Consider the following 23,028-nt stretch of genomic DNA (forward strand, 5'->3'; position numbering starts at 1 on the left):
GCCCAATAGCGATGCCAATCCAGTAACATATCCTATCAGATCCAAACAGGTTCTGCCTAAGCTTTTAATTGAACTTGGATTTTCTGCTAGGGAAATTATTTCAATTTGTTATCCATAAAGGCTAGTAGTTCATTTCTCTAGCAAAATTAATTAATTCATACTTCTTGTTTACCGAAAAACCAAAGAAATAATACAAAAACATGTATCAGTTAAGGTTATGCAGTCTGCAATGCCGGTTCACCAGTCCAATCAATGGCTGTCCTCTCTGAAAATGCTCTCCACAAAATCTCAAGTGTTGGAGCTCTGAAGTGGAACGAAAAGAATTCACTTGCATGGTTCTATAAACAATCGTGGGTATTCATCGTAGACAGGATTCACACCATGGAGATGTGGCGGCAAAGTCATTTTGCCAAACTGCACTAGCATATGGACTCCGCAAACCAGTCATCCAACAATCAGGAACAGGGGGGGAGAAGAAATGTAGGCATAGACTCCTACAAGAAGATAAAGATACCTTTTAACTCCAAAATCTAGATTATGCTAATATAACAACCAAACACCAAGGTTGTAAAACTCACCTTGCTCTACCTAAGATCTACGAGAGCCAATGGCTGCCATGCTTCCTAGATGCTTGTAAACAAATGGATCTCCCAGTTCCATGTCATTTGCTCCATTGGCATGACCTCCACCAGCTCTAATCGATGTGATAGATATTTCCCCTGCCGCTCTGCAACCTTGAAAACTCAAAAGGAGGCATATTAAAGAGCCAATACCAAAATTGCCAGCCAAAGAGAAACATAATAGCATATTTAGTTATGCAAATACCATGGCCACTCAAAATCCAGATCACTATTTCAATCATGATAGGAAATCTCATATTAGGATTGCCATCTGGCCGAACAAGCATCTTGGGAAATCAACACTGCAATCAACAAATATTAAGCATCAAACTATTTTTTCCACCACAATTTTAATGGTGGTAGCCCCTGGAGGTTTGGAGTAAAAAGACTTAATTATCAGGGATATCTCTGACTTCAATAGTTTGCTAGGAAGATTGCTAATATCTTCACATAAAAAAAAAAAAAGTTGGTCGTAGATATGTAGCTTACCTGAGCCAAAGCTGGAAGGGTTAATTTTCTAGTACTCTCAAGAAACCCACCGCAATCAGCAGTGGCAAACACATCCCGCACGGAAGGAAAGCGTAACCACTCATCAACACCAATACTGTAAACACGAATAGGATTTGTTAACTCGTTGTTCAAAGCATGCCTACCAATTTGAATATCAATAACAGAATTTATTATGAAATTGTGATATAACAAAACATGATGGCATCCAATGGAAAACCAAATCAGAAAATGAACAAGAAAAATGTGATGTATACGAGGCAAGAACAATTATTTTCAAGTCTAAAATTGACAATTTACCTGAATACTAATACTGAAATCCAATTTGATTTGATGGGTGAACGCATTATAATATGGTGTCAGGGAAAACGAAAGCAAAACTGTGCCTTTCCTAAGAACCTACAAAAAGATTTCCAGAATTTCCCAGCCAATCGTCCCAAGAGTTGGCGAAACCTCATATGGGACTGAGAATGATGTAGAAATGCATTGTCATGAACCAAAAAGAACTAGTAACTACCCTTCCACCTGGAGATTTTGGAACTTCCAAAGAGTTAAACATAATCTTCCACAACAAAGATTAGACAAACTTTTAATTTGAGAATATGCAATACATAGTCCACGACGGCATTTTTAAGATAGAGACAAACAAGCTCTTCCCATTGATCATGCATCTCTTACCCTTGTCAACTGTTTAGTAAAGCATAACTGTGCCTTTCCTAAATACCTACAAAAAGATTTCCAGAATTTCCCAGCCAATCGTCCCAAGAGTTAGAGAAACCTCATATGGGACTGAGAATGATGTAGAAATGCATTGTCATGAACCAAAAAGAACTAGTAACTACCCTTCCACCTGGAGATTTTGGAACTTCCAAAGAGTTAAACATAATCTTCCACAACAAAGATTAGACAAACTTCTAATTTGAGAATATGCAATACATAGTCCACGACGGCATTTTTAAGATAGAGACAAACAAGCTCTTCCCATTGATCATGCATCTCTTACCCTTGTCAACTGTTTAGTAGCATAGTGCCTGAGGCGATCATCAAAGGAAAATAATATCTCGTTCGCCTGCAAATCCAAGAACAATTACCTATTTGTCATATGCAATCTTAAACTTCCACGGATCTAAGGTGTCTGGTCCATCAATAACTCATAGTGCACCTTCAATTATCCAAGACCAAATTTTCTTACAATTGAGCCTTTGATGAAACTCCAAAATCCAAGATTATTATAGACCCACATGCGTGTTCCAGACTATTTGTTGGATTTATCATATTATTCAAATATAATAAGCAGAAGACAACTGGTTTTCCCTTCAACTTTGGTCATGAAATTAATTCGACTTTTTCTTATTTCGCAGATTGTACCCAACAAGAGATAGTTACAGAATCAAATGGAATTCTATAACTTATTATAGCTTAAAAGCAAACTCTATATAATTCTACATAATAAATAGGGGTAACTTCACTTAAACTCCTGAATTACCACGCGATTTGAGAAGATCCCCAAATTTCAAAATCTTTCAATTTGAACCCCTAAACTTTTAATTGCATTTAATTTGAACACTTCCGTCAGATTTAACCATTACCTTCCCAAAAAGACTACATTTGTTTTACGCAAGAATAAATAAAAATTACAAATTTACATACAATTTCGCCATACCCATATTTCACTTCAATCAAATTTTACTTTTTCTTTTTTTTCATCATTTGATTACGATTCAATGAAACTTTCTAAAAAGAGCTTTTTCACACAATGGTCACAAAAAGCACAAAAAGCTGGTATTTTCCCACAATTTAACAAACCCGACAAGGAAAGCCGACATAACAAATGAATATTGCCATCGATGCCCGTAAAATTGGACAAGAAGAAGGAATACCTGGGTTCACGAGAGATATGGTGCGTTGGATCCTGCGAGCTAGTTGGTTCGGCGATGGACCTGACCTCCAGCCTCCAGGGTCCCAACGCAGGTGGAGGCCCGGAGTGGCGCGAACACCATGTGGTTCCGAGGAGACACATACGATTCATAGAGCTTGGTGTGGAGGCCCTTCATGTGCTGAAAATGGGTTCGGCGCTCTGTTTCTGGGTTTGATGCTGGAGACTTGGATTAGGGCTTATGAACCAAGTCATTGTGAGAGTGAACAATGAAAAGTGGTATCACTGTATCGAAATCATTGAACCAAGCCATACAAGATTTTGAAGATGAACAAGGCTTCTATAATTTTTGGTTTTAGACTCGAGTTCCGTGCTAGATCTTTGAGTGGACGAGTCAAGCGCAGGAGCAGTGGTGAGGAATGAATGCGTGGCAGCAGCTTAAGGCAGACAGATGCGGTCTGTGAGGGAATTTGAGTGACAGCCAAAAACGGTTTCTCATGCATTTCACCAATTCGCTTTTTTAACAGCCACGATTGTCTGTCTACAAAGAAAAGAAGAAAAAAATAATAATAAAATAATATATCATAAAAAATAAAAATTAATTAATTAAAAGGGGCAACAAGGGATATGTGGCTACCATATATTTGGGAGGAATTGTGGTCTGAATTTGGTGAGATGGCTACAATCGTGAATCCTCCTCGCTTTCACTTTCACTTTCAGAGATCTCATCAGCATCGCTAACACTTGGCACATCGCCAACACTTGGCACATTGCCATCAAGTACAAAATCAATTCCAATGCGCTTCACATCCACAATTTGCGGATAAATTCCACACCCATAAGTTTTGTCCCCTATAACTATACCCATGTCGACCTCTATTTCATCTCCACTTTTCATCTTAATTCTATTTGTTTCGGACCAAAGGCGACGGCCCCGAGCCGTCACTAGTACAAGTATATGATCTTCAAAGATATTAAAATTTGCTGCTCTTCTGCCATCCTGCCATGCCCTCAAGTAATACCAATCGTTGAACTGGTCTCTAGAACTTTTATAACATAATCTCCACTTGAACCAACACCCATCACCCAATGCAGGTGCTTCCTTCTTTGCCGCATAAACAATCCATAAACGCATCTTGCTGATTTCATGACCATCCAAAGACGGAGGTACACGGAAAGATACTAAAGAACCCATTGCCTGATGGCTAATCCAATTTGGAATCTCACTTCCGGGTAAGAGAACGGAACAAGAGTACTTTGCCTTGCACATCATCTATTTCAAAAAAGTGTTTGCATAAGAAAATGAGAGAGAGAGAGAGAGAGAGAGAGAGAGAAGAGAAGAGAGAGAGAGGAGAGAGAACCTGGAGAACACTTTTCTTAGATTCCGATGATAGACTGTTGCAGCGTCCCATCATAACACTACTTAGTACACATCGCAACCTCTCCAAATTTTGAATCTCAACCAGTTTGCGGCAGTTATAAAGGGCAAACATCGACCACGACCCCCAATTTCCGAAGTTGTCAACGTCTAAATATTTTGAACTGCTCGTCAAAATTGAGATTCTTTGAACATCAATTCTTTCCAATGATGTGCAGCCATTTGCATTCAATTCTATTACAGTTCCCGGAAGTGAAATTGATTGAAGACTAGTACACTCACTCAAATCCAATGCTTTTAAGTTAGGAAGGCAGCTGATGAAAGTAGGTTGGTTACGAAAATTGTTTCTTGATAATTTCAAATTTTCAAGTGAAGATAAACATTCAAACTCAATGCTAAACTCATCTTCACACAAATTGCGGTTACTGAGATCTAGCTCCATCAATGAATATAATTTAAAAGTGGACATCAAACTCATGCAGTTGGAGCTATTGGGTGAGGATCCAGGTAATTTTAAAATCTTGAGATTGCTCAAATCACTAAACGAAGATGGCAGTTGCTCAATAGCAGTTCCATCTGCATCAAACTCCTCTAAAGCCTGCATATTCCCGCATTGTTCCGGTAACTTGTCAAGTTCTGAGCAATTACGCAAACGAAGAATTTGAAGACTATCTAAATTAGTAATGCTACTTGGAAGACTCCTAAGCTTCTTACACCTTGTTAAATCAACTATATAAAGAGTTTTTTGATGTCCAATGGACTCGTGAATCTCAACCAAACTTGTACAACCTTCAAATGTCAGTGACGATAGATTTGAGAATTTTGAAAACACTGGTGATTTGATGAGATATTTACATTCAACAAAAGATAAATGTCGGACATCCTCCAAAAGGTTAAAGGAGGATGGTAGTTGCTTAATCGCAATGTACCCCGCATATAGGATACCTAAAGCCGTCAAATTCCCCAATTGCTCCGGTAACTCTTCAACTTTATAGCACATCTGCAAATCAAGGATTATTAGAGATTCCAAGTTACAAATACTACTCGAAAGATTCCTAAGATTCTCACACCCTCGTAAATTCAGGTGATAAAGTCCTTTTAGAAATCCAATGGACTCGTTAATCTCAACCAACCTTGTACATCCTTCGAGCACCAGTGTCTTTAGACGTGAGGTTCGTAAAAACTTTGGTGATTCGATGAGACATTCACATCCAGAAAATGATAAAATTTCGAGATTACTCAAATGGAGGAATGAGGACGGTAGTTGCTTGACAGCAGTGTTCTCCATATACAACTCCGTTAAAGCCATCATATTCTCCAATCGTTTTGGTAATTTCGCAAGACTAAAGCATTTAGACAAGACAAGAGTTTTAAGAGATTTTAAGTTAGAAATACTACTTGGAAGATTCCTAAGGTTCTCACATCCTTGTAAATTCAGCAAAATAAGTCCTGTTTGAAGTCCAATAGACTTGCGAATCTTAACCAAGCTTGTACAACCTTCAAGACTCATACTCTTTAGATGTGGGGCTGTTAAGAATTTTGGAAGGTCCTTGAGACTTGTGCAACCCTCAAGTACTAATTTCTCCAGTTGTGGGACTTGTTTAAAGTCAGGTGATGTAGTGAGAGATTTAGAATTGCTGAGATTAAGGACCTTCAATTTGTTGAATATCTGTGCAACATATAAATAAAAAGAAAAAAAAAATTCTCGTTAGTTATAGATTCGATATTAAAATAGTGAAAAAAGCACAATAAGATTTGTTATACTTTGTTCGTCTCCCAAACTTGTTCGAGATTACTGTGCTGCATGTCAAGAACAACAAGGTTCTCTAGCTGAAAATCCTGTGGTAGAGATTTCAGCGGACACTTATGCCAACAAAGCCATTTTAACTCTTTAGAGAGATGTTCATAGGATCCCATGAGATCTACATCATTGATTTGGAGCAATCTCATATTCACCATATTTGTAAATGCTTCAGTTTTCAAATGTCCAGGGAGATTTATGATAAGACCCTCCACTGTCTCCGAACCCTGGCAAAATAAATGGTTGGATTAGCAACAGCTGCTTTTGGCTTCAGCAATAACAACTGTGAATTAAAGTAGGCCTATATATTCTCACCATAAGTTAAATACCAAAACTAAAGTGAATTGAACAAGATTAGAATTGCTTAAAACGCGATTGCATACCATTTAATGTTGTACACTATCTAACTAGATTTTGGGAAGATTTGAATTTAAAGTTCGATTCAATATTCAAGCTATGAAGCATGTGCAAGTGTTTATATATGTAAATGCTGTCTAAATATTTGATAAGTAAAAATGCATATGCCCCTTTTTTTTTTTTACAAGTAACAATGCATATGCCTCTTACCAAATGATTGCTTAGTACATTTAAGGCATCCTCATGAAGCCATAACCTGCTGCGTTTTCCTGGATTTTTCGAACATTCTTCATGAACAATTTCCCTCCCCATATCTCGAATTAGAGTATGCATCTTCAACTTCTTTTGGTGCTCAATTGTCACAAGTGACCTCTGATTGAGAATAGGGATAGAAATCCCGGGATAGAAATTACAACCATCAAGTATTTTGATAGCATCTTCTTTGTCCATACCGACAAAGAAACATGCAATATCAAGGAATATGTACTTTGTATACCTATCCAGTGAATCAAAACTAATTCTAAGTATTTTTTGCAACCCTTCATGAGGAGTTCTTCGTAATTTTTTCAATTCACCGTTCCATTCAGCAATACCTCTTCGTTTTAGAAATGAACCCAAAACAACAAGAGCTAAAGGAAGTCCTTCAGCATAATCCGCTGCTTCAATCGAAAGCTCTGCAAAATCTTCTTCCGGATTGGGCATCTCAAAGGCATGCCAACTAAACAATTGAAGCGACTCCCAAGAACTCAATTCTCTAACCTTATATTTTTTATCTACTCCCAACTTGCGTAGCAATTGTTCATCTTTAGTTGTTACAATGATTCTACTTCCTGGACCAAACCAATGCTTTTTGACTAATGCGTGTAGTTTTTCAAAATCATCCACATCATCAAGAATAACAAGAACTTTTTTGTGATGAAGTCTTTCCTCAATCAATATGATTCCTTTATTAACATTGTCAATCTTCAAAGTTGTTTTCAAGATATCGTTAAGAAGTTGTTCTTGTAACTGAACAATGCCATTGGGCTTTTCTGCACTTTCTTCAATGCTTGAAAGAAAACTACTTCCTTCAAAAGCAACACATATTTTGTTGTACACAGCATTTGCTATGGTTGTTTTACCAATTCCACTCAACCCATAGATGCCCACAATGCGAACATCACTTGTTCCAAGATCTAATAGAGCTTCCATATTTTTAACATGAGAATCTATTCCTACTGGATGCTCAGCAACATGCAGGCGAGCAGGGTTTACTTTACACAATACAACTTCAACAATGACTTTAATAAATCTTGATTCATACCTGATTATCACGAATCAAATGGAAAATAGAACAATAAATTAGGTACAAGGAAAGAAAAAGAAGAAACAAAAAGATGTAATCATCCCAGAGACTAGCTAAGATGCCATAGCAAGCATCTAAGTTATATCAAATTAATTAAGAATATCAATCAAGTCTATTTTACGATATGCCATAAAATATTTTTATTTTATTTTCATGGACAAAGCCATTAACCATTTTATAGAGAGTAAAACGATTTAGCCATCCACAAAGTACATGTGGATCCCATCCCCATGAATTTGTAGCACGAAAAGTTAATAAGTGGAGTTAAATAACACATGACAAGCGTCACAAGCCTATCTTTATGTTATGATTGACAAAACAAGTAGCCATACCACCGGACAGGAAAAAAAAATTGATGAATTAACAGGGTGTAGAATAGAATTGAATACATAGGGATATTTTCCTTCTTTTTTTTCTTTTTTTTTGTTTGGTTGTTTAAGATAATTAAAGAAATCCATTTAAAGGAATAACATATTATTTGACTTTTAAATTCTCTCTTTTTTATCGTTTGTTTTATTAGTTGGAGGGTGAAAAGACATTTCTCTCATTTTATTGTTTGGATTTCGCTCTTTAATTTGAGGAGTGTGATTGATTCCTCATGATCAGGATCTATTCAATTACTGAAAATAACATTTGCGAATTATAAGGCGTACCAGTTTCATGTTTCTAGGAATAAAAAGACATGAAGTAGAAGATGCAAGTCTCTGAATTTCCAAATCGTGAAAGACAATTACAAATGACAAAGAAAAACTGCCAAACGTAAGCCATTGGCGTTTCGTTGCAAATGACAAAAAATTCTCGATGTCCCCGACAAAAATAACCTTAATAGAAAAACTCTTTTTCTAAAATAAAAAAGGGAGTAGAAACTTTTAAAACAAAAAAAAAAAGGCAATATTATTTTTTCGAATGTACAAGGATATTTGTCTTTTTGACAAAAATATAAGGTTATTTTTGTCTTTTTGATGCATTTGGAGACATCGACAATTTTTTGGTATTTTGGAGAGAACATTCTTCAAATTGAAAGTTTAGAAAGATATTGCCGTTTGGATAATAGTTTGAAGGCCTTCCTTTTTTTTAAAATTTTTTTGACGAAAATTTAAAAGAAAAGGGAAAAAAATGCATAAAAAGTACAAGGGTCCATAGCATTACCCATTTGCAAGGCTTTGGAGATCCCAACCAGAACAATTCCCAGCTTCAGTAAGAGCTTCCCTCCACCTTTGCACCCTCTTCTTATCGGTATGAAGCCGCTCATGCAGAGCAAAAGCATCAGCAAAAGTTCCGGACTGTTTTCGAACAACCGAGGGGTCCACATGATAAAATACCGGATAAAGAACGTGGCCTACGGTTTTTCTACACTCCACAATCTCTGCAAGCTCATCAAGGCACCACCTGGAAGAAGCATAGTCTTTGGAGAACACCACAATAGAAACCTTTGATCGACGAATTGCATTTTGTAGTTCGGTAGAGACGGTCTCTCCTTTTTGAAGCTCTTCATCATCTCGGAAGGTACGAATTCCAACTTGCACCAAGGCAGTGTAGAGGTGATCAATGAAATTCTTACGAGTATCTTCACCTCTGAAACTCAGGAAGACGTCGTGGTCCAAACCAGGTTGAGAAGATGAGGAGGTACTTCCGGTGGTCGAGTTTGATTGGACTGAAAAAGGAGACAAACTCGGCAAGTTAAGAGGAGGATATTTGTGCAAAGTAAATTGAAAAATGCGAAAGATCATTTACTAAACATAAATATGAATACAAATTATTTTTACGATAATTCATTATTTTTCTTCGTCAGTTCTTTTTGGATCCTCCAAGCACAGTTACACGCTACTAAAGAGGACACGATGATGATGATTCAGTGGTATCTGAACTTAATTCCTCTAACATTAATATTGGAACAAGGCAAGCAGAAAGAGAAGAGAGTTGGATTGTAGTTGAAGTTAGAAAGTCTAAAGTTAAACCATATCATCCATTGAATGCGTAAATGACATATAATATATATGATTTGAGTTTTTATAAAAATGATTGAAAACGTTACCGTTTTCGTTTTGGCCTTCGACACCGACAACCTGAGAGGCCTCGTTCTGGTCTTCGGATTCAATTTCTGGCAGTGGAAAGCAGAAAGGCAAGCATCGTCGTATGACACTGATGATTTGGTCCATGGGTAGTAGAGTGGTGGATAGAGAGGGATGGCGGGGAAGTTTGCAAAAGAAATCGTGGTTTGGTGGGTAAGAGTGGCGGACAATTGAGAAATGTAAGGATGTCAACAAAATGGGTTTAACGCTCAGTTTCTGGGTTTGATGTTTGATGTCCGAGACTTGGATTTAGATTCTGGGTAACGAAAAACAGAGACTTTGGGTTGAGAGGAGGGAAAGTGAGAGAGAGAGAGAGAGAGAGAAAGGATCAGGTGAAGATGAAGATGATCAAGAAAACTCCGCGAAATTTCTACGATCTTTCTCTTTTGTTTTAGTTTTTAGATAATTTAGATCTTACTAGCTTTGTCGGTGGGCGGTGATAACTGATTGCGAGTATTTTTTATTTTTTATTTTTTTTGTATTTTGTTTTGTGCTTTTCCGGCGTTTAAGTCGAGGACCAATAATTGAGTGGGAGGGGTTACTTTCACCGTTTGAATAAATTTGATCTGAAGGTTTATCTCTTACCGTGGTTAAATAAATTTTTTTAAAAATTTGATTATTCATATCTAATATTTAGTCTATTTGGAATAAAACAACAAAAAATTATAGACAACAACAGAAATCATAAAAACACCAAAAAAATAAAAAATCATTTTCAAAATTTTGACCTTCTATTCTATCTGAAAAATAATTTAATTTCTTCACTGTTACTTCTCCCATCATCCTTATTCAACTTCGAGGAACAAGGATCGAGAAAGTAAACAGAATGGACAGAAATTTCAAATTATTGACATGACTCATGAGTCTTCACGTCAATAAAGAAAGCTGTTGATTGAGAAGACAACTACTCTTCTTTGTCTTCATCCGATAAAGGCTGCATCCAGCTTTGAAGCGGAAATCTTTACTGTTTGGTGATGCTTTTTATGGGCAATTAATCTTACTATTCAGCTGTTTGGATGATGCGTAGTCCATACAAACAACCTTACGTTGAACTTTAAAAATAATTCATTTCTTCCCCGTTGTTTCTCCTATCCCGTTTCAACTTGTAGGAAAAAAGAGGAAGTTTCACAATGTACAGAAATTTCAAAGTATTTACATGAGTCTTCACGTCAATAAAGCTGCTCATGAGATGATGAGAAGACTAGTCTTCTTTCTCTTCATAGGCTGCATCCAACTTGGAGTGGAATCTTTACTGTTTTGGTGATGCTTTCGAAGGGCAATTTTTATTGTTGACGCTCAAAAGTGTATTGTTACATAATAACTTTGTTAAACAGTAAACGTACCTGACTTGCTTAGCAAGCATCATCAGCTACTAAAAAAGCAACAGGGTAGCAGTGGAAACGTGGAATATGTCATGGATTGGACCAATGGCAACAGTTTTTCATTCATTTTTTTTTAAGTATAAGGTACAATTACTTTTTTTTTTTTCTATCAAAATATATTTTATAATTCTTTTTTTTACTTTTTTTTATATTATTAAAATATTATTCTTTTACAAAATTTAAATTTCTTATTTATCTTTATATTTTTCATAAAATCTTAACACAATTTTAAGGAAAGAACAAAAAAATTTTAAAAAAAATGTTTATTTTAAATTAATGTGTAAGAAATCACTTTTGGTTTCTTACACATTGAAAAATACTGTAGAAATTATTAAGGGTCGGTTAAATGTAAGAAATCTAACGTGAATAGGTTTTTAAATTTTTTTTTGAAATTTTTCTTAAATATAAGAAAGATAATAGCCTATAAGGCATCTACTATTAGTGCTCTTAAAGGACTCGAAAATATTGCGTCCATTTTCAAAAAGTTAGTTTGAAACCTTTTACTCTCTACAACTTTCTCAAACACTGTGATGAGGTGGTGTTCAACAAACAATACCATGCATCACCATACTGTTTATCTCATTTTAAAAAAAAATCAACAAAAAAATATTTTTATTTTTTATATTACATTATTAACTTTTTACTACTATTTAAATAAAAAAATATAACTAAAAAACAAAATTTTTTCACTTTTTGATACTATTTGTTTACTTTTCTATATTAATTATTATAATGATGCTGGAGAAAATTGACAAAATTATTATTTTTAATTATGCATGTGTGTTTTAATTTTCTTTTTTAATAAGGACTAGGTTTTCCTTTTTCCATTATGATTATATTTTCCTTCTTTAATAAGGATTAGATTTTTCATTTCCTATTATGATTTGTTTCATTTCCCAATTATGTTTGCTTTTCATTTTCCTTGTTAATTTAAGATGTGCCTATCTTATATAAAGGTATCTAGTATTTGTTATTTTTAAAAATTTGGTTTATACTATCAAATAAATTTAAGTATTTAAGAGTTATTTATCTGTTTGCTTATTTGAAGCACTTAGTGATTTTCTCTTCCCTATTTATTATTTTCCCTCTTCCTAAATTTCATTTCTTATCTTTAATTCTTAATTTCTGCTATTTTTATACGCCGTCAGAACAATCTTAGTTCTACCCGGCAACAGATAAGAAAATTACACAAAAGTCCAAAGTCTATTACACTTCCATCCGTTTCAATTGTTACCAAAGTTCATTCCACAAGCTCACTTTCTAAGTGTTACAGAAAATGAATAGTCTCATTTAATGTGGTTATTTAATTGTTATTTAATACACATGTAAGAATGTCTTTATTTTATTTTTTATTTTTTTGACATGTCCACACAAATGAAGGGGGAGGAGGGATTCGAACTAGTAACCTCCGCTTTATTAGGCGTGGTCCATTACCAATAAAGCTACCCCTTGTAGGACAAGAATATCTTTATTTAAATGAATGGAGAAGTCTCCAATGTATGAAGTGTGAATAAAATTTTGTTTTTTTTTTTTTGGTAAATTAGAGTTTGTTTGAGTTCTATGTCGAGAGTCATAAAACTCATAGAAGCTTGAGTTCAAACATTGAACATTTTAAAGTTTGTAATTAACATCAATCATATAACAGACGATGTTTCCACTTGGCCAAAAAATTTTGGTACGAAGACGAAGCCTCTCATCATTTATTCATTTTGAGAAAGAAAATTTACATACTTCTTAAACTAACATTCAATTGATAATGTTCTATTCAAACTATCAAAAATTGTCAATGTTTTCCAATGACAAAATTACCCTTAGTAAAATAAAAACAAAAATACTAAAACTTCGAGAAAAACCTAAAAAAAAAAAATCATTTTTATAAGAAAAAAATTAAAAAATTTCGGGTTTTTTATAAAAATTGAAAATTTTATTTCATTTTTTTAAAAAAATTAACTAACAATTTCCATTTTTAAAAATTAAAAATTTTTGTTTAAATTTTAATTTTCACTTTTCAAAAAACCTTTTTTTTTTTTTTTTTTTGAATTTATAGGCGTATTTTGTCTTATTGAGAAATATATAGGGGCATTTGCTAGTTTTGGGGAGACATTGACAATGTTTTGAGAGAACATTGTCACAATTAAAAGTTTAAATATTTTATTATCAATTGTGTGATAGTTTGAGGAAGGTTTATTGACTTTAACCTTTGAAAAATGCTAGAGTGTTTATTCATTTTGTTCTCTAATTGTTTTTTCATCCTCCTTTAAAAAAATAATAATAATTATTGGATTTTCCTTTATTTGTACTATTTTATTTAAATATATATTTTTAATGATTTTTTATTCTTTCTTTGAGATTAAATTTGTAAGAGCATTCATATCAGCCTCATTAAATATTACTCTCTAAAATAATCAAAAGTACATTTTATCTATTTTAATAACTTACAGTTTTAGACCACTCATAGTAGTCTCACTATTTTAACTATCAATTTTCACTATTCAATTTAAGTATTTTTTTTCAAATACTTCTTTTTATATATATATTACTTTTTCAAAGAATAAGGAAGGAGAGAGAAAAGTTATATTATTTTTTAGTCATTTTGTTAGTGAATAATACTCACTATTTTTAGTGAGTACTGTTTATTATATTTAGTGAATACTGTTCGCTCACTATTTATTTTGAATAAAAAATTGTGAGGTGAAAAAGTAAAAATTTTAGGCACTTTAATTAAATTGTCTCACTAAAATAACCAAAAATATAATTTTAATAAATCTGCAAGGAGCTCATTGCAGCTCACCAAATATTTCTGCATTATACTGAGTTGGATGTTATTTTGGTTTATTTCCACTCCTTTGTACTATATATAATTAGTACTCATTGACAAATTATAAATTACAAAAAAAAAAAAATCATTCTCAAAATTTTGACCTTCTATTCAACCTGAAAAATAATTCATTTCTTCACTGTTAGTTCTCCCATCATCCTTAGGCTTTCTCAAGTCCTTTGCCAAACACACTCATAGTCCCTAAGGCTGTGTTTGGCAAAGGACTTAAAAAAAATAAGTAGATCGAAACTCTAACAGATTTGATTGATGTAGAAAAAAAGTGAGAATATTTTGTATAAAAAAATAAAAATTTTAAAATAAAGATCACTGTAATCAGTACGCGTCCTCCTCACCTTCAAAGACATTCGCACTATGGGCAGCACCATTGTGTTCCCCACACTTTTAATTAGAGGTAAGTTTAGAATAATCAGAAAAAAGCTTCTATATTTGTATGAATTGTTTTCTCCTGTTTTGTTATCTCGGTGAAGCCAAAAAAAAAAAGAAGAAAAGCTTTTGATTCCTTATTGCAATCATATTAATTCAACAATTCATATTGAATTCTCTCGTGCACTTTCCTACCATGCATGCATCTTTCTTGATGTGGGCACGTCTGTTTATACTTTATATACCGCGTTTGCTTTTTTGACTCGAAAGATGTTTTCTCATTATTGCTTTTTGTAAAATTAGTAAGTGAAAGTGGAACTTCTTTTCACGAGACGAGCCTTCTGTAGAAACTAATTCATTCTCACATGGTTATCTGAAGATCGACGAAGACGAAGACTCTCATCGTCTATTCTTTTTGAGAAATGCTAGAGTGTTTATTCCTTTTTTTTCTTTTTCTTTTTTTTTTTTTAAAAAAGTAATTATTGGGATTTACCTTTATTTGTACTATTTTTATTTAAATATTTGTTTTTAATGATTTATTATTCTTTCGTTAATGTAAGTAAATTGGTGAACATGCATGGTTGCAACTCACCAAATATTTCTGCATTCTGCCGAGTACTGAGTTGGATGTTGTTATGGTTTCATTTCCACTCATTTCTATTATATATAAGTACGTACCTAATAACAAAATTATAGACAACAACAAAAATCATAAAAATACAAAAACACCAAAAAGAAATAATTTTTCAAATTATTGACCTTCTATTTAACCTGAAAAATAATTCATTTCTTCACTGTTGCTTCTCCAACCTCCTTATTCAACTTCGAGGAACAATGATGAAGTTTCAAAATGGACAGAAAAATAGAAAAAGAAAAAAAAGGACAGAAATTTCAAAGTATTCACATGAGTCTTGACGTGAATAAAGAAAGCTGTTGATGAGAAGACAGCTGCTCTTCTTTGTCTTCATCCGACAAAGGCTGCAACCAGCTTTGGAGCGAGAATCTTTACTGTTTGGTGATGCTTTTTATGGGCAATTAAAGAAAGCTGTTGATGAAGACAAAGAAGAGCAGTTTTTGACCTTATGTTCAACTTGAAAAATAATTCATTTCTTCCCCGCTGTTTCTCCTATCCCGTTTCAACTTGTAGGAAAAAGGAGGAAGTATACAACTTGTAGGAATCGTGCTTTTCTTCCTCCTTCTAAATATAAAAGAAGAGCACTAATTTATAGTTTTTTTGAAATTTTTTCTAAATATAAAAGAAGAGAATGACCTATACGACATCGGCTATTAGTGCTCTTAAGGGCTCCGTTACGCATTGGCTTGAAATTGTAATAAAAATTTATTAATATGAAGAAAAAATAAATAAGAATGTTTAGTATAAAAAAAATTTCATTGTAAGGTTTGTTATGTTTTCGATTTTTTGATTAATAAAATCAGATCAATTTTTCCTAAAAATAAATAAATAAATAAAAAATTAATAAGACTTTAATTTCCAACGTCCAACAACCAACTACTTACTGACTGATTGTGATTAATTCGTCCTATTTTGGAGCTTTGACAATAAATGGCTATAAAGACCAAAAAATCTTGATTTCGCATTTGTCATTAATTCGTTCAGGCTCATTTATGGGGATGCAAATGTTGGTGTTGAAATTAATAACACTTTTCAATGTTCAACAACCAACCGATTCGTGATTAATTTGTTCTAAATGCATGGCAACAAAGACCTGTCACATATATATATATATATATATATATATTGCGCGCGAGACCAAAAAGTCTTCGTTTCACATTTGGGATTATCAGTTTCTTTTTTAATTTCTAGTTTTTATTTATTTATATAACTTTAAGAATTTGTTTTAATTTTATGAAGAATATTTTTGTTATTAGGAAATATTAACAATTTTTTTTTAGTAGTTTATTAGAGACATTAACATAATTAGGGTGGTCCTAGAAGGAGATGCTTTCTAAGTGGTGCAGGCCCTCTAGAAAGATGAAAGGAGTTGACGTCGGTATGGATATCTTATTACAAAAAGTTGAGATTTATTGACTAACAGTTAGTGACGTGTCATTAGCAACGTGTGTGACGGGTCAAAAAAAAGGGGAAAAGGATCCTCTCCATTTCAAAATCCCTCAATTTCCTCCATTTAGTGCATTTTGAAAGGTAGTGTTATCCAAAAGTTTTAATAAGGGTAGTGCATTAAATGTAATACCCTTCAAAATGCACTAAATAGAGGAAATTGAGGAATTTTAAAATGGAGAGGATCCTATTCCCAAAAAAGGGGTGTCACTATTAGGACTTTAGTAACGTGTCAAGTTTAACACGTTATTAAAGTTTACAAAATTATTAAAAACAAAAATATATATTTGTTTTTTCTAATAATATCATGGAATCTAATTTTCCAAAACCCAAACCCAGTAGCAAATCAAAATTTATTTATTTATTTTAAAAAAAAAAAATTGTTTACATGGAAGCAAAATGTTTTAAAATTTTCAATAAATCAATCAAAATTTTTGAACTAGAATCTAGTTTTGAACACATGCATAATTAAAATAGCAATTTTTTTAAATTTCTCCTGTATCACTTAGGGTTTATAAAGGATAATTGAATATTGGAAAAAAATATCCTTTGTTGAGGCATATATTGAAGAAGTGCATGAGGAGCCTGCACAACAAGCTTCGAAAGATGGGTTTTCCCTATTGTCATTTGGTCTTTCCTTCTTCAGTGTTGTACTTTTTGTATTGAGTATGTGTGAAACAAACGGTGAATTTCGTTTGAGGAGTACTGAATGCTGATCAAATTTTAGACGGTTAAGGTTTCAATGTAAAAAAATGTTATGGAGACATGAGACTTGATGAATAGAAGAGAAAATTATAAAATGCCAATTAGAAGTAGGTCGAGTAGCTATGCTCTTTTAAGAAAAATATAAAAACAAATTCATTCATGTCGACATTAATAGTTGATATAAATACTAATGTGTTTGGTATAAAAGATATTTAATGCTTAACGGCTCTTGGTCTTGATCTCGATTATGGAGTGGTTAGGAAATAAACCAAAAGAGAAAGTATTTCTATTAATTTAAGATTTATTTATTTTTTATGTGGATTTCAATGTTGAAAAGAGTCGGAAGGCTGGCTTTTTTTCTTTCCATTTAATAAGGCCCAACTAAGTAGAAAAAAAGCCCCATTAATGTTTGTCTTTAGCCCAATCAAACATTTTGTTCTATATAAAAAAGTTTTAAATTAAATCATACTTAAAAAACACCTGCGCATAGCAACAATTAATATATAATTAATTAGAGGAAAAGGATGGATGGCGGGTGAGTAAGAAAGAGAAGATTTGCGGTGGCACTTATATATAACTGTGTTGGGGAATTAGCATCATGCCACCGACACATGCATGCTGTGCGTGACAAACACTTTCACTCTATATCGGAAGAAAAATGTTTGAGTCTGAAAATACTTATCCAAGGAAGTAAATAAACTGGCAGAAGCAACACTGGACCAAGAACGCCTAGAATAGGAGTACTTAATAACGGAGTTGAAAAGCAAAAGCCATAAGAGAGGGTTAGAAGGAGGAAGAAAAGCACGATTCTATAAAAATCAGGAGGGAGGAAGAAAAGTGCTAAGTTTGTTAGGTAAAAGGTTAGAGCGTTACACCAAAGGAACACGTCTCCGGCTAGGTTTCTGATTGGTTTAACTTTACTACTGCTGGCGTTGAAGCGGGCAGTGCAGTTGAAGTACTGATTGGCACCGGTAGCGTTGATCGGATTCTGGGCTGTGAAGTTGAATTGCTGATTGGCCCCGGTAGCGTTGACTGGGGCTATGCAGTTGAACTCATTGTATTGCTTATCTGCAGGGCTTAGTGCTACTTGGTAGGTGACCGTTATCAGCAATGCAGCAACAACCAACAGGGCTTTCCGCTTCTCCTCTGTTAGAACTGTTTGTTGACGACGTATTTTTACACCACACTTCTCAAGAGTTTGGATCAAATTTATACGACGTTGTCGATGCAGTACTATGAGAGGAAATAATAAGCAATATGCAAGTCTATATAAACATATTAAGCAATATCCAAGTGCATTTAAACATTTGGCAGGACGTTTTCGTCGCATGAGCATATCACTGATCCGTTGGTTGTCCACCTTGGCCAAGATGTCAAAGACCGTATCACCCTCTAAAGTCTTGGCGTCTAAATCAACAAATCCTATATCCAGTAACAACGACACTACCTGCAAGACGTAGACAAGTAGAGATACATAATTACTCATCCAAACACTCGCCCCAAGAACAACAATAAAAACAACTATCACACGACCGAAAGCTTAACTAAAAATTTTGAAGACAATTTTTGGAGATTGAATCCTTTGCACAACAAATACCAACTCTATAAAACTTGAGTGGAAATTAGGACTTGCCTCGAGTTGATTTTTGGATACTGCGACGTGCAACAGAGAGTTGTGTTTTTCATCCTCCCAATGTAGCAGTTTGCTCTCCCACAATGAGGCATCTTTAAATTAAGCAAGCTTGCAGAATCCATCCTAGCAGGAGTCGAAAAGCTTTGAAGTTGTCATATTTCAAGGCTACATGCAGGATATTCTCGATTTGAATTGCCACATCTTCATAAGACTTCGGACAGCCTTTAGAAAATTTGGTTAAAAGTTCGATGTTTCCCATTTGAGCTACGTAATGAAAAGGAGTCACACCCTCCTGCATGTCCTGGGACACGAACAATGTCGCTATCAATTAACATCAAGTAGCCGCTCCACCAATTGGGTTTGGTTATTTTGCAGAGCAAGGTGCATAGGGGAGAAGCCATCTTGATTAAGCTTCCTAGCAAATGAAGGCTTTAACCTCATGATCTCCATAGCAAACCAGGTGTGCCCTGCAGATGCAGCTATGTGTAAAGGAGTCTCAACAAATAGAATGCCTTCGATTCTGTCCAAAACATTTGCATCTTCTTTTATCAATGCATAAAATGCATCAATGCTTCCTTGCTCAGCAGCATGCCTCAAACGCTCATCCATTCATTTTATTCTTTCTTTCTCAGCAACATCCATATGCACCAATGAGTGCAAGGCATCAGTACATCCTTGCTTAGCAGCATCCCTCAAACGCTCATCCATTCTCAAGATAAGATAGTTATAGTGATAGTGAGTCAATGACAGTTAAATTAAGGAGATGGCTTTAAAGCTTTATAATACGGAAATGACCAGACTGGGCGTCCACCTCGATATATATATTTCTAGGGTTTGGATCACATCTGCACACGTCACTCAAGCAACGAGTTTTACGTTGTTTCCCAACAATGAAGCGTAAATGACGTCCAGTGCGCTTTATTTATTTATTTTTTTACATCTTAATTGGAATCTTACGGGTTTGTCCACATTAATTAGCTTTTGTTCGGTTTTTTTTAGTGTCTTTGTCGGCAAAAACTAATCTGCTATATAATTTATTATTGTATAATCTGTAAATTAAGTCTGACTGAGATGATTAATGAAAACGATAGAAATCCTTTTTTCTTTCCCAGTGAAGAGACTTCGGATCCTCTAACAAATTAAGTTTTTTTTCTTTTTTTTTGGTAAGGCAATGCTATTTATAGAAACGTTTCTCACTATAATGCATTTTCAATTTTATTTTATCTTCTAATTTAAGACCGTTCTTAATTGACAAATGAACACCGTGGTGGCGTGGTGACATCCTAAAAAAAAAATGTCAAATTTAAAACAAGAAACGCGCTTTTCAAACCAAACTGTTTAGAATCTAATTTTTTATTTGTTTTTAATTTCACGAGTTATTTTCTTTGCCAATGAGGGAATGATAAAGGAAAAATTAAGGGAGTAACAAATGAAAAGATAAATGATAGGTGCTTTTCTTGTGTCCTCATTCTAGGTAGCACTACAAAAAAACAATTTTTTTATGACAGGAGATTTTTGACGTTTTTTAGTGTCTGACACGTCAGGAAATTTTTCTGACGGGTCGTTTCTGACGCGTGTCGAGTGTCAGAAACATAGATGTCAGGAAAAAAAATTTCCTGACGTGTGAGTGGGTAAAACGTCAGAAAATTTTCTAACGTGGTATTTCTACCACGTCAGAAAATTTTATAACGTGGTGATTCTACCATGTCAGAAAATTGAAAAATTAAATAAAATATTAATTTTTCTTTTCTTAAATTTTTTCTGAATTTTTTTTTAATTAAAAAATTTATTAATTAAATTTTAATTTTCCATTTTTTTGGGCATTCCTCTGCACAGCAGCTCCCTCACGCGTGCAGAGAAACACATTTCTCTGCACCATGGCCGGCCACCCTTTCTTCTTTTCTCAATTCTCTCTCTCTCTCTTCTTTTCTCCAGCTCTAGCTCCCATTTCTCCATTTAATTTTCTCACTCTCTCCCTCTTCTTTTCCATCTCCATGGTGCAGATCTGCACCATGGTTTGAGTTTTTGAAAATATTTTCAAAAACTCAAACCGAAAACATCTTCAAAAAATTAAAACCAACCATCAAGAAATCAAAAAATCAATCTGAAAAACCCAGAAAATCTTCTTATCGATCTTCTCCTCTTCTTCTTCTTCTTCTTCTTCTTCTTCTCTTCTCCTTTTTTTTCTTTTTTTTTCTTCTTCTTCTCTTCTCCTTTTCTTTTTCTTCTTCTTTTTTCTTCGATCTGCTGCATGCTTCTCAATTTTTCCCCTTCACCTTTTGTTTCTCTTCATCCTCTAGAGGTGCCGTGCAGACTGCAGAGAAGCAGCTGGGAAAAAAAAAAGTGCTGCAGGGAGATTGAGATAGGAGAGAGAATGTGCTGGGAAAAAAAAATGAAGAGGTAAAAAATAATAAGTGGGAAAAAGTTGAGGAGGGAAATAAAAAGAGAGAAAGAAGTTCAAAATCCCGCCTAAAGGGGGCCAATCGAGGTAATTTCCTGACGTGCGACACCTGGCACGTCAGAAAATTATATATATATATTTATATAGTTATATATATTAATATATTATATATATAAATATATATATATATAATTTTCTGACGTGCAACACCTAGCACGTCAGAAATAAATATAAAATTATATATATATATATATATATATATATATATAAATTTAAATATCTGATAATTTTAATATAATTTTATTTATAAAATTATAATTATATATAAATATCTGATATATATAATAATTTTAGATATTATGATTTAAAATATCTGATAAAAGCAATTATAATGATATAAAACCAATTACAATTATCTATACAATATATATGAGTAGTCTGACGTGGCGTTGTGCCACGTCAGAAAATTCTGACGTGGTAAGTCCTTACACGTTAGCAATTTTCTCAATTTTTATTTTTAAGAAAATGAATGAACCTCCCGACGTTGGTGTGTTTGCCACGTGAAATTTTTCCTGACGTGTGAACAGTAACACATCAGAATTTTCTGACGTGTTACTATTCACACGTCAGGAAAAATTTCACTGACGTTTTATATATAAAACGACAGAAAATTGTTGAGGTGGCAAAAATTTTACACTGTAGCACACGTCAGAAAATGCCTTTTTTTTTGTAGTGTAGAAATTATTTTATAATATCTTGTGTATTTTTTTAACACTCACTCTTATTATCTTATATGCTGATGTGTCATCTCTAGTCATTAAAACGTGACAAAATTTGGTCTGTGTTAAGACATTATATATATATATATATATATATATATATATAGAAGTTATCATCTTTCACCATTATTCGCTATTTTTTGTAATATTATATTCAATATAACATTCTTTGTTTTATTTTTGACACCCTCTACTCTGACTTTCGAGTGTATCAGCAAGCTTCAATTCAATTCAAAAAAAATTAAAAATAAAAAATACTTTAAAAAAATAATAAATAAAAATCTTTAAAAAATAATAATAATAGTCCTATGATCAATTTTACTTTTAGAAAAAGTAAGCCTTTTTATTGTCATCGATTATAGGCTACGAGTAGAGCACTGTTGCTCTCTGGAAAGCTGTGAAATATGTTTGATTCAGGAAGGTGTTATCTAATACGATGCTGCAAGAGCAAGGGACTTTAGTCCTTCGAATGGGAGAGAGACACGTTAGCATGCAGCATTTCTTTAAGAGATCAAAGGAGGATCACTTATGATCTATTAACATGTTATGGTGGTTTGCAATAATAATGTGCCACCATTTTATAGTACAGTGATATATCACTTGTAAATTAATTTATCAGAAAACAATTTGATAAATATAGCATTTTTTATTGCTTAATAGCAATTCTCTCTATAAACAGCTCTTTTAAAGCTATTATATTTTCCAATTTCTCTGATAACTGGTTAATTTTTAAACAATCACATAGATAAAGTCTCTCAAGAAATTTTAAGTTCTTACATCCTTTTAGTTTTGCCTCTCCACAATAAAATTTCTGTTAATTGAATTCAAAATTCAAATCAATTCTTATTAGTGTACTATTAAACCATTTATTTATTTCCCCTTACTTATTC

At 33.6% G+C, this 23,028-nt stretch overlaps 1 protein-coding gene, 2 long non-coding RNA genes and 1 pseudogene across 4 annotated transcripts; all 4 read right to left on the minus strand.

The window, feature by feature from the left end:
• Nucleotides 1-60: 60 nt before the first annotated feature.
• On the minus strand, nucleotides 61-1,620 carry LOC132163784 (uncharacterized). Of its 2 annotated transcripts, XR_015913045.1 has the most exons (3): nucleotides 1,110-1,620; nucleotides 579-922; nucleotides 61-494 (listed from the first exon to the last, which is right to left on the minus strand). It is a non-coding gene; the product is annotated as an uncharacterized LOC132163784 (long non-coding RNA). The 2 variants fall into 2 exon arrangements; XR_015913044.1 differs by lacking the exon at nucleotides 1,110-1,620 and having other exon boundaries at nucleotides 579-1,092.
• A 471-nt stretch (nucleotides 1,621-2,091) lies between these two features.
• Nucleotides 2,092-3,931, minus strand: LOC148584286 (uncharacterized). The gene is made up of 3 exons (XR_015913046.1): nucleotides 3,641-3,931; nucleotides 3,008-3,544; nucleotides 2,092-2,196 (listed from the first exon to the last, which is right to left on the minus strand). It is a non-coding gene; the product is annotated as an uncharacterized LOC148584286 (long non-coding RNA).
• On the minus strand, nucleotides 3,932-10,410 carry LOC132163779 (TMV resistance protein N-like; the record flags this gene model as incomplete). The annotated part of the gene is made up of 7 exons (XM_088518839.1): nucleotides 9,920-10,410; nucleotides 9,034-9,538; nucleotides 6,750-7,842; nucleotides 6,146-6,409; nucleotides 5,948-6,050; nucleotides 4,365-5,878; nucleotides 3,932-4,276 (listed from the first exon to the last, which is right to left on the minus strand). Coding segments are annotated over exons 1-7 (3,948 nt in total), but the record flags the coding sequence as incomplete, so codon positions are not given.
• A 7,552-nt stretch (nucleotides 10,411-17,962) lies between these two features.
• LOC132163781 (ankyrin repeat-containing protein BDA1-like) lies at nucleotides 17,963-19,567 on the minus strand (annotated as a pseudogene).
• Between the last annotated feature and the right edge of the window lie 3,461 nt (nucleotides 19,568-23,028).

The sequence above is a fragment of the Corylus avellana genome, chromosome 8 (assembly GCF_965113065.1).
Source record: "Corylus avellana chromosome 8, dhCorAvel1.hap1.2, whole genome shotgun sequence".
NCBI classification, from domain to species: domain Eukaryota; kingdom Viridiplantae; phylum Streptophyta; class Magnoliopsida; order Fagales; family Betulaceae; genus Corylus; species Corylus avellana.